Source organism: Ambystoma mexicanum, unplaced genomic scaffold, assembly GCF_040938575.1.
Source record: "Ambystoma mexicanum isolate Mex_15411 unplaced genomic scaffold, UKY_AmexF1_1 Mex_scaf45, whole genome shotgun sequence".
NCBI classification, from domain to species: domain Eukaryota; kingdom Metazoa; phylum Chordata; class Amphibia; order Caudata; family Ambystomatidae; genus Ambystoma; species Ambystoma mexicanum.
In genome coordinates, this window is record NW_027182461.1 from 243,434 (window position 1) to 254,378 (window position 10,945).

General features: G+C 57.7%; 2 protein-coding genes across 2 annotated transcripts; both read right to left on the reverse strand.

Moving 5' to 3' along the window:
* Nucleotides 1-1,892: 1,892 nt before the first annotated feature.
* LOC138559129 (histone H1-like) lies at nt 1,893-2,561 on the reverse strand. The gene has a single exon (XM_069642694.1). It carries the CDS (start codon nt 2,559-2,561, stop codon nt 1,893-1,895), a length of 669 nt encoding a protein of 222 aa, XP_069498795.1.
* Nucleotides 2,562-9,635: 7,074 nt separating this feature from the next.
* LOC138559132 (histone H1-like) lies at nt 9,636-10,304 on the reverse strand. The gene has a single exon (XM_069642696.1). It carries the CDS (start codon nt 10,302-10,304, stop codon nt 9,636-9,638), a length of 669 nt encoding a protein of 222 aa, XP_069498797.1.
* Between the last annotated feature and the right edge of the window lie 641 nt (nt 10,305-10,945).

Sequence of the window (10,945 nt, forward strand, 5' to 3'; positions counted from 1 at the left end):
CTGGCGGTCGTGCGCAGGGCCGGGTGGGCGGGGAGACGGCAGCGTTTCGAAATGACCGCGCTTACTAGCCGTTGGTCTCTGGGCGGGGTAGCGTAGGTGGGAGAGCCTGCCAAACAAAGAACTCACAGCCAGCTGCCGCTTCTGATGGTTTAGGGGCAGGCACCATGCCGTCGGCGGCATCCCCCGCCTCCCCACTTGCCCCCACGGCGCGTTGCAAACACTGATCAGAAAAGGAGCTGCTTCCAAGCGCTTCAGAGTCAGGGCACCCTGCACTCTCTTCCGAGCACTCAAGAGGACCGCTGACCACGGGCGCAAACCTGGCATGGTGCGTAAATAATGCCTGCGGCTACCGTGGGGGGGGGGGACCCCGGGTGTGCCCGGCAGGTGAATAAGTAATGCATCTTGGGCATACCTCAAATCCCCCCCTCCGTCACCCAACACTGGAGGGCCTTCCATGCCACGGAAAAGCCCTGTGAACTATGGGGCCAAATGGATGTTTGGCTTTTGCCTCTGAAGCCAAAAGCTCGCCCGAGCTACGAGCGTAGCCAAGCGAAGAGCAGGGGCGGATAGGAGCAGCTCGTCTGTGACAATGTGGCGGCTCTTAAAAGAGCCTTTGTGGTGTTTTCTGCGGTTGTTGCGGTGCTGCCGTGTGCCTCAAGCCCTCTCGCCCCGGATGCGGCGGGCCAGCTGGATGTCCTTGGGCATGATGGTGACCCGCTTGGCGTGGATGGCGCAGAGGTTGGTGTCCTCAAAGAGCCCAACCAGGTAGGCCTCGCTGGCCTCCTGCAGGGCCATGACGGCCGAGCTCTGGAAGCGCAGGTCGGTCTTGAAGTCCTGGGCGATTTCTCGCACCAGGCGCTGGAAGGGCAGCTTTCGGATGAGCAGCTCGGTGGATTTCTGGTAGCGGCGGATCTCCCTCAGAGCCACAGTGCCGGGTCGGTAGCGGTGAGGTTTCTTGACGCCGCCAGTGGCGGGGGCGCTCTTCCGGGCAGCCTTGGTGGCCAGCTGCTTGCGAGGCGCCTTGCCTCCTGTGGACTTGCGGGCGGTCTGCTTAGTACGGGCCATGGCAGCGCTGCTAGATCTGCTTTCTCTCTACGAGATACAATGGCGCTCCTCTGGCGGGGAGCTGGTATATGAAGACCAAGCTCTCCTCTCATTGGCTGAGGCGATAACAGGCGCAGGTTTGAAAAAAGCCCGCGTTGTGCTGTGATTGGTCGCTGTCCGAAGGTATGGCTATGAAGCGGTGACGCAGGAATGGGAAGCCTTCGATTGGCTGGCTGGCCCAACAATAAACAGGAAGCAAAAAGAGATTGCCGTGGGTTGTGCTCAGCCTTTCATGAGTCGCTGTGGACAGATAAAATAGCCCCACCACCCAGCCCTTGCGTGCCCCAATTCAACCTCCCACCAGCCTTCAGACCGGTGGCAAGCGAGAGTGGCAAATCAGCCTCTGAAGTCTGCCCCCCCGCCCCCCGCGCTGACATTTCACACTACCATCATCATCTTTGCCGGCGGCCAGCCCAATGGCAGCGCCTCGAAACACTGCGGTTATGATGAGGGGAGGGGCGGGGGGGGGGAGGAGGAGGAGGAGGTGGCGGGGGGGTTGTGCCAGATCACATGCCTCAACATCTGTGCACACGATGCCCTTATGTCTCAACTGGTGGGGGCTTATAGGTGGGGGCGCACTGGCCACGGTCACGCATGGCGTCCGAAGCGAGTGGAGACTCTCGCCGCGGGGCCCGGTACATGTTGGCTTTCAAACATGCCGTTGTATATCGCAGTACGCGTCTGGCAAGAGGCATGAGCTAGCTCGCTTTTCAGATGCTGTGGGCGGCTCTTAAAAGAGCCTTTGTGTTTTTTTGTGTGTGTTTTTTGAAGGGTCTCGGCGAAAGCCTCTACTTCTTCTTGGGTGCAGCCTTTTTGGGCTTTGCCGCTTTGGGTTTGACGGCCTTGGGCTTCACGACCTTGGCTGGGCTCTTCTTTGCCGCTTTCGCCTTCACGGCTTTGGCTTTTGCGGGGCTCTTGGCGGCCTTCTTGGCTGGAGCAGCTTTGGGCTTTTTAGGGCTCTTGGCTCCTGCTGGTTTCTTCACCTTCTTGGGACTCTTCTTGACTCCGGCGGGAGCCTTTTTGGGTTTCTTGGCAGCACCGGCAGGCTTCTTTGCTGCGGGCGTCTTGCTCTTCACCGCCGCTTTCTTGGCCGCCTTCTCCTTGCCCTGCGACTGCTTCTTGTTGAGCTTGAAGGATCCAGAGGCACCGGTGCCCTTGAGCTGGGCTAGGGCTCCTTTGCTCACCAGGCTCTTGACGGCAAGCTTGACTCTGCTGTTGTTCTTGTCCACGTCGTATCCCTGGGCGCTCAGAGCCTTCTTGATGGCGGGCAGGGAGAGTCCCTTCCTCTCAGTGGAGGCAGCCACGACCTTGACGACGAGGTCGGCCACGCTGGGCCCCGTGGGCTTTTTGGCCTTGGCAGCGCCGGCTGCTTTCTTCTGCGTCGTCTTCTTCTTGGGTGCGGCGGCGGCGGCAGGTTCCGCCGGCGGAGCCACAGCAGCGGGAGCAGTTTCAGCCATTGTTCTGCAGGAGGACTCGGTCAGCGCGCTCACAGATCAGATCAGATCAGTAATGGGCGGCCCGGCAAGCGGCGTGCATATATAGGGAGGAGCTTCCTTCTGATTGGTCCACAGAAGGGGAGGCAGGTCCCAGCTCACAGCACCGTCCCTGCGAACGACACACTGTGTTTCCTCCGCCTAAATGATCCATTTTTTAATAGCGACACGCATACATTTATGTCATTTTACATGTGTCACCAGGACCGCAACATCTCCCAGCTCTTACACAAAAGTAGCTTCCCCTTGGCAGGGCCTCGGCTCCCTTGCAAGCGTCTTGTAAAGCCGGCATGCCGCCTTCAGCTGCGACAGGAACATGGGCAAACTTTGTTTTCCGCTTCATATTCGACCTCTCTTGCTCACCTCCCACGCATAGCAGCGCGAGCATATCCTTTTTCCCTTCTTTCCCTACGGTGCCTGATCAAGTCTGCTCCCCTCACCGCCCGGGGACCGAAGGAAAAGCGCACCGAAGAGGAAGGAAATAACACAGCTCTGAGAGTGTGTGTTAGCCAAGGCTAGAAACGCCCCTTGAAAATGGACACAGGGCTCCATGCCCAGAGCGGCTCTATGTTTTTGGAGTTCAATCCTGGCGCGCGCCCGCGCGCCTGTGTGTGTGTGAGATTTCTTTTTTTTGTTTTTTGTTTTTACTTTATTAGCTTTAATTCGACAAAAAGGTCATAAAAGCTACACACAGATATCCAAACCACAAATGCAACAACATCGTAATCACTTAGCTCATGAATCACTTCCAATCGGAAAACAAATTCGTCATGTTGCCAGAGGAAGCAAATGAAAGCGGGATCAGCATTTTACCAAAATTGACAGCCAATGCAAATGGGTTTCTCTACCCCAAAGCATTATTCTACTCCCTTAGCCTTTCTCGTGTGTATTTTTCCTTCCCAACTCAAATAACTAGCAGTAGCAAGAACAGCCTCTACGCCTGCAGTGTCCGGGCATATTGCCATGGCATCACCTACTGACCTGCAGGCCGCGCCTTAGAAACAAAGGCTTCAAAAAGCGCTTCCTCAGTGGCTTAGTGGCCGGACAGAGTAATAAGTAATGTTGAACAGTCTCCTCGGGCTCGCCTCAAAGAATACATGATGTTGAAACGGCATTGTTCCATCTATGCCGAAATGCGGCAATTGGCAGAATTCCAATACGGAACTTTAGGTGTAGAGCCCTTTCCCACCCAAGGGAGGCGTAATCCAGGTACTCTTCGCAACCCGCCCGTTTCTAAATTCTAACATATCGGGCCAGCTGTTCCGAGGCCCTGGATTTCCCCAAAATGTCCCCTGCCGGGCCTTTGCCCCTGCTGCACTCTTAATCACTTCCTTGGAAACAGATGTAATCGCTGAGGGATTTGACCAGCACTCCCCCAAACCCAGCAAACCCAAATAGCTTTTCACGTGACCAGCCCACTCTAAAGGACCGCTCCCGTGCTGGGACAAAACATCCACAAGTGCCTGATTTCATGTTTCGTGGGGTTATCCTTGCTTCCAGGGTTCAATTGCTGGGCCCATTTGCTGGCAGCCAGCCTCTGAAACCAGATTGTCTTTGCATTCTACATGCATGCAGGGGCCGTGTTTGCTTGCAGTCACTTTACCCTACATGATCTCGGGCCTTCTGCCCCCTCGTCCCAGTCCATGTCCTTTTCACACAGACACTGGCCTCGACCATGAAGGAGCATGCTCGGGCGTGGCAGGCCGGGCACACGGGGGGGCGTGCCACCCAAAGGTGGAACCTCCAATATGCGGGACAGGAAGGGCAGAAATCAGCGCTTGGGGCACACGCAGGGAGAAGCGTTGGCAGGGACGGCCCTGCCCCGCCTAGGGCTAGGGAGGTGAGCCCGCTCGGCAAGACCCTCCGGCCTAGGGGCCTGGGCAAGTACCGACGTGCTTAAACACAGTAAGAACTGTGAATGGGGAGACACCTCCTACGCCGTGACCGACTCGTGCAGACGGGAGGAGAATCCTCCACACGCAGAGGCGAGCCGCTGTGGATACGTCCTGGAGGGCCCGAGCCAGCGGTTGGCCTAGCCAAAGCGAGACCCGCTAGCTGGAGGCTACAAGGCGGGAGCTCTGACCGAGCAGGTATTAGAGAGTCTTTTTTATTTTGGATGTGTGTTTTCAGACTTTTGAGCACGTGAGACTTTGGAGAATGGTAGAAGAAAATAGTTAAACAAAATTAATATCAAAGAGGCCCCGGGTCAGGAGCGGAGCCAAGACGGGAAGAAAACCGCCTTCCCCGGGGGCGCGACGGCTAGAGAACAGTGGTGGGCCCGGCGCCCAGCGACCGACGCCGAGACTAGGGAACAGGAAGGAGCCAGAGTCCCCGAGCCCCACCCGGCGAGTGCCTGTACCGACCAGACGAGCACAAACAGCGATGCAAACACTCCCAACGTGAGGACGGGAGGGAGGGCTGTAAACGTTGGGGGCAAAGACTGGAGAAGCCGTCCACGGCAGGAGAGGCTGGGAAAATGGACGGCCACAAGACCCAGGTAAGACCGAGCGTGAGAGGGGCTCGAATACTGCATGTCACCGCTGGAGAAGCCGCCAAGCGTGTGAAAGTCTGAAAGAGCGGAACGGGCCCACGACCCAAGCAAAAGAGAGTGAAAGAGATACAAATACTGCATATCACGGCTGGAGAAGCCGCCCAACGTACGACATTCTGAAAGGGGTGGAACGGGCGTGCGAGCCAAGTTAAACAGAGGGGAAGAGATCCAAACACGGTCTACCAAGGCTGGGGTATCCGCCCCAGTACTAGATCCTAAGAGAAGCGAATGGGCACCCGCCCTGTGAACAAAGGAGGGCAATGGATGCGCGTGCTTGTGGCCAAGGCTGGGAAAGCCGACAAATATACGAGATGAATTGGACTGAGAGCCAATAACCCTGCCAAAGAGCCACAGGACTTGACTTTGGGGAGTCCCGGTGCCATAAAGGTGGGATCTGGAGAAGTGTGGGCTGTGCAAATGAGCCCTCTACGAGTCGGGCCAGACAGACGCGCACTTCCGAGGCTATTGTGCAAGCCTCCTTTTCCTTTTAGCGAGGTTTTCTAACGTGGGAGGGCCAGTCAGCAACTAGGAGTGTGGACTCAGGCAGGGCTCTTTCATTCTTGGACTTCGACGGGCGCCCTTTGTTTTTGTTTTAGAAGGCAGGGAACTTCCCTCATAGCGGGAGAGCCGATAGGCGTGTTTCTTTTATCTGAATAAACAAGTCTCCACCAAGACCCACTGTAGTCCGAGTCCATCTTCTGGTTCGCCACAGGGCCTGACCCTTCTGAGGAAGCCTCAGCCCCACTTTGATCTTCCTTTCTCCTCTTCTCATCGCTGGGAGGAGAGGCCTGTCCTTGGGGACACTGGGCTGGGTTTCTGGGAGAAGCAGCAGCAGCAGCAGCAGCAGCAGCAGCTGCAGCAGCCAGCCAGCCAGGCGTTCTGGCCCCTGCCCCGAAAGCCTGACGAACGCCTGACAAACGCCACTGTGCTTTGCCCTTGACGGGCAAAATTCCCAGCAGACCCCACTGGGCACAGCACCTGAGCAAGTTAGAGTGAGGTTTGAGAGAGAGGGCCCTCCGCCTGCCCACCAAAACACTAAAAGGAAAGAAAGGGAAAAAAAAGGGTGAAATGGGCCACTCTGGGTTTCATATCTCGGCCAGGCCTTCCTTTCTTGGAGTCAAACGGTTCATGCATGCCTCCCAGGAACCCTTGCACTTCCCTTAGGGTAATGAGTGGAATCCCCAGACAGGTCCCTCCCCTCATCTGCCACTCTCCCAACATGGTGTACAATGTATCTATCTATCTCAGTGAGAGGGCTTGGCAGTGGCAAAGCAAGGAAGTGAGACGGGCAGCTCTCTGCAGAGGCCAGTGGTAGGTAGGAGTGTGGGGAGGAGGCCATGGTGGGCCTTGACGCTTTGCGTGCCTCACTAACTAACTAACTAACCAGCAACTCTCTGACCAGCATGACGCGCGCAGAGGCCTCCGGCAACGCTCACCCCATTCACACGCTCAGGAGAATGGGTAGAGGGGCAAACTGAGCAGGACACAGACACCTGGCTCTCCCTTCTGGATACACAAACCCCGAGTGCAGTTGCCCCCTTGCGTTAAAGGGCGGCGCTGTGGTCAACCCCGAATGCGTTCAAAGGGTAAATCAATCGGAAAGCCTGCCCCTCGGCGAGAGCGAGAAGCCCTAGCGCACTGGAGGGGATTCGGGCCGGCTTGGCCCCGACCCCGATATGATATGATAGGACATATGGCATTTATAAAGGCGCCTATACACAAGTGTTTCAAGGCGCGACTGGTAGCCAGGCCCATTCTAGGCAAGAGCCAGCGCTCCTCATAGCCACGGGGGCAGAAGGCACAGCCGTGTGAAAGACCTTACCTTCGGCATAGGATTTTGCCTTCTCCTGCAGGTACATTCTGGGCGCAAAGAAAGAATTGTCAAGTAGGACACAAAAACGCCATGTGCTTGCTCTGATCTCTTTCTTCATTCACACACAAGCGACATTCATAAAATCAGTGTGCAAGACTCGCCTGAGGTTTTTTTTCAAGGCGCTGGCTTGCTAGTCAAAACATAAACCTTGCACGCCCCTCTACTTTGGCTCAGGCGGGCCAGAGTATGGTGCTTAAGCAGAGTGCAGATGAGCAGCTCGGTCGGGGAGGGTGTGGGCGGCTCTTAAAAGAGCCTTTGGTGTTGTGGTGTCGGAACGAGAGGTGGGGTCCGGTGGGGGGTGGGGGTCTGCTCAGCCCCCGAATCCGTAGAGGGTGCGTCCCTGGCGCTTCAGGGCATAGACCACATCCATGGCGGTGACCGTCTTCCTCTTGGCGTGCTCGGTGTAGGTGACGGCATCCCGGATCACGTTCTCCAGGAAGACCTTCAGCACGCCCCGGGTCTCCTCGTAGATGAGGCCGGAGATGCGCTTGACTCCGCCACGGCGGGCCAGGCGGCGGATGGCGGGCTTGGTGATGCCCTGGATGTTGTCTCGCAGCACTTTCCTGTGCCTCTTGGCGCCGCCTTTGCCGAGCCCTTTCCCTCCTTTGCCGCGTCCAGACATGCTGACTCTTCTCTTCTTCACAAGCGAGCGGAGAATGACGGGTTCAGCGCCTGAGCCGCTCCTTATATGCACCCATGGCGGACCAGAGGGAGGGCTGCTGGCGGTCGTGCGCAGGGCCGGGTGGGCGGGGAGACGGCAGCGTTTCGAAATGACCGCGCTTACTAGCCGTTGGTCTCTGGGCGGGGTAGCGTAGGTGGGAGAGCCTGCCAAACAAAGAACTCACAGCCAGCTGCCGCTTCTGATGGTTTAGGGGCAGGCACCATGCCGTCGGCGGCATCCCCCGCCTCCCCACTTGCCCCCACGGCGCGTTGCAAACACTGATCAGAAAAGGAGCTGCTTCCAAGCGCTTCAGAGTCAGGGCACCCTGCACTCTCTTCCGAGCACTCAAGAGGACCGCTGACCACGGGCGCAAACCTGGCATGGTGCGTAAATAATGCCTGCGGCTACCGTGGGGGGGGGGGGGGACCCCGGGTGTGCCCGGCAGGTGAATAAGTAATGCATCTTGGGCATACCTCAAATCCCCCCCTCCGTCACCCAACACTGGAGGGCCTTCCATGCCACGGAAAAGCCCTGTGAACTATGGGGCCAAATGGATGTTTGGCTTTTGCCTCTGAAGCCAAAAGCTCGCCCGAGCTACGAGCGTAGCCAAGCGAAGAGCAGGGGCGGATAGGAGCAGCTCGTCTGTGACAATGTGGCGGCTCTTAAAAGAGCCTTTGTGGTGTTTTCTGCGGTTGTTGCGGTGCTGCCGTGTGCCTCAAGCCCTCTCGCCCCGGATGCGGCGGGCCAGCTGGATGTCCTTGGGCATGATGGTGACCCGCTTGGCGTGGATGGCGCAGAGGTTGGTGTCCTCAAAGAGCCCAACCAGGTAGGCCTCGCTGGCCTCCTGCAGGGCCATGACGGCCGAGCTCTGGAAGCGCAGGTCGGTCTTGAAGTCCTGGGCGATTTCTCGCACCAGGCGCTGGAAGGGCAGCTTTCGGATGAGCAGCTCGGTGGATTTCTGGTAGCGGCGGATCTCCCTCAGAGCCACAGTGCCGGGTCGGTAGCGGTGAGGTTTCTTGACGCCGCCAGTGGCGGGGGCGCTCTTCCGGGCAGCCTTGGTGGCCAGCTGCTTGCGAGGCGCCTTGCCTCCTGTGGACTTGCGGGCGGTCTGCTTAGTACGGGCCATGGCAGCGCTGCTAGATCTGCTTTCTCTCTACGAGATACAATGGCGCTCCTCTGGCGGGGAGCTGGTATATGAAGACCAAGCTCTCCTCTCATTGGCTGAGGCGATAACAGGCGCAGGTTTGAAAAAAGCCCGCGTTGTGCTGTGATTGGTCGCTGTCCGAAGGTATGGCTATGAAGCGGTGACGCAGGAATGGGAAGCCTTCGATTGGCTGGCTGGCCCAACAATAAACAGGAAGCAAAAAGAGATTGCCGTGGGTTGTGCTCAGCCTTTCATGAGTCGCTGTGGACAGATAAAATAGCCCCACCACCCAGCCCTTGCGTGCCCCAATTCAACCTCCCACCAGCCTTCAGACCGGTGGCAAGCGAGAGTGGCAAATCAGCCTCTGAAGTCTGCCCCCCCGCCCCCCGCGCTGACATTTCACACTACCATCATCATCTTTGCCGGCGGCCAGCCCAATGGCAGCGCCTCGAAACACTGCGGTTATGATGAGGGGAGGGGCGGGGGGGGGGAGGAGGAGGAGGAGGTGGCGGGGGGGTTGTGCCAGATCACATGCCTCAACATCTGTGCACACGATGCCCTTATGTCTCAACTGGTGGGGGCTTATAGGTGGGGGCGCACTGGCCACGGTCACGCATGGCGTCCGAAGCGAGTGGAGACTCTCGCCGCGGGGCCCGGTACATGTTGGCTTTCAAACATGCCGTTGTATATCGCAGTACGCGTCTGGCAAGAGGCATGAGCTAGCTCGCTTTTCAGATGCTGTGGGCGGCTCTTAAAAGAGCCTTTGTGTTTTTTTGTGTGTGTTTTTTGAAGGGTCTCGGCGAAAGCCTCTACTTCTTCTTGGGTGCAGCCTTTTTGGGCTTTGCCGCTTTGGGTTTGACGGCCTTGGGCTTCACGACCTTGGCTGGGCTCTTCTTTGCCGCTTTCGCCTTCACGGCTTTGGCTTTTGCGGGGCTCTTGGCGGCCTTCTTGGCTGGAGCAGCTTTGGGCTTTTTAGGGCTCTTGGCTCCTGCTGGTTTCTTCACCTTCTTGGGACTCTTCTTGACTCCGGCGGGAGCCTTTTTGGGTTTCTTGGCAGCACCGGCAGGCTTCTTTGCTGCGGGCGTCTTGCTCTTCACCGCCGCTTTCTTGGCCGCCTTCTCCTTGCCCTGCGACTGCTTCTTGTTGAGCTTGAAGGATCCAGAGGCACCGGTGCCCTTGAGCTGGGCTAGGGCTCCTTTGCTCACCAGGCTCTTGACGGCAAGCTTGACTCTGCTGTTGTTCTTGTCCACGTCGTATCCCTGGGCGCTCAGAGCCTTCTTGATGGCGGGCAGGGAGAGTCCCTTCCTCTCAGTGGAGGCAGCCACGACCTTGACGACGAGGTCGGCCACGCTGGGCCCCGTGGGCTTTTTGGCCTTGGCAGCGCCGGCTGCTTTCTTCTGCGTCGTCTTCTTCTTGGGTGCGGCGGCGGCGGCAGGTTCCGCCGGCGGAGCCACAGCAGCGGGAGCAGTTTCAGCCATTGTTCTGCAGGAGGACTCGGTCAGCGCGCTCACAGATCAGATCAGATCAGTAATGGGCGGCCCGGCAAGCGGCGTGCATATATAGGGAGGAGCTTCCTTCTGATTGGTCCACAGAAGGGGAGGCAGGTCCCAGCTCACAGCACCGTCCCTGCGAACGACACACTGTGTTTCCTCCGCCTAAATGATCCATTTTTTAATAGCGACACGCATACATTTATGTCATTTTACATGTGTCACCAGGACCGCAACATCTCCCAGCTCTTACACAAAAGTAGCTTCCCCTTGGCAGGGCCTCGGCTCCCTTGCAAGCGTCTTGTAAAGCCGGCATGCCGCCTTCAGCTGCGACAGGAACATGGGCAAACTTTGTTTTCCGCTTCATATTCGACCTCTCTTGCTCACCTCCCACGCATAGCAGCGCGAGCATATCCTTTTTCCCTTCTTTCCCTACGGTGCCTGATCAAGTCTGCTCCCCTCACCGCCCGGGGACCGAAGGAAAAGCGCACCGAAGAGGAAGGAAATAACACAGCTCTGAGAGTGTGTGTTAGCCAAGGCTAGAAACGCCCCTTGAAAATGGACACAGGGCTCCATGCCCAGAGCGGCTCTATGTTTTTGGAGTTCAATCCTGGCGCGCGCCCGCGCGC

What these genes read in the sequence shown, in the direction of transcription:
- LOC138559132 (XM_069642696.1), bottom strand. Translation starts at nt 10,304, where the DNA reads ATGGCTGAAACTGCTCCCGCTGCTGTGGCTCCGCCGGCGGAACCTGCC.
- LOC138559129 (XM_069642694.1), bottom strand. Translation starts at nt 2,561, where the DNA reads ATGGCTGAAACTGCTCCCGCTGCTGTGGCTCCGCCGGCGGAACCTGCC.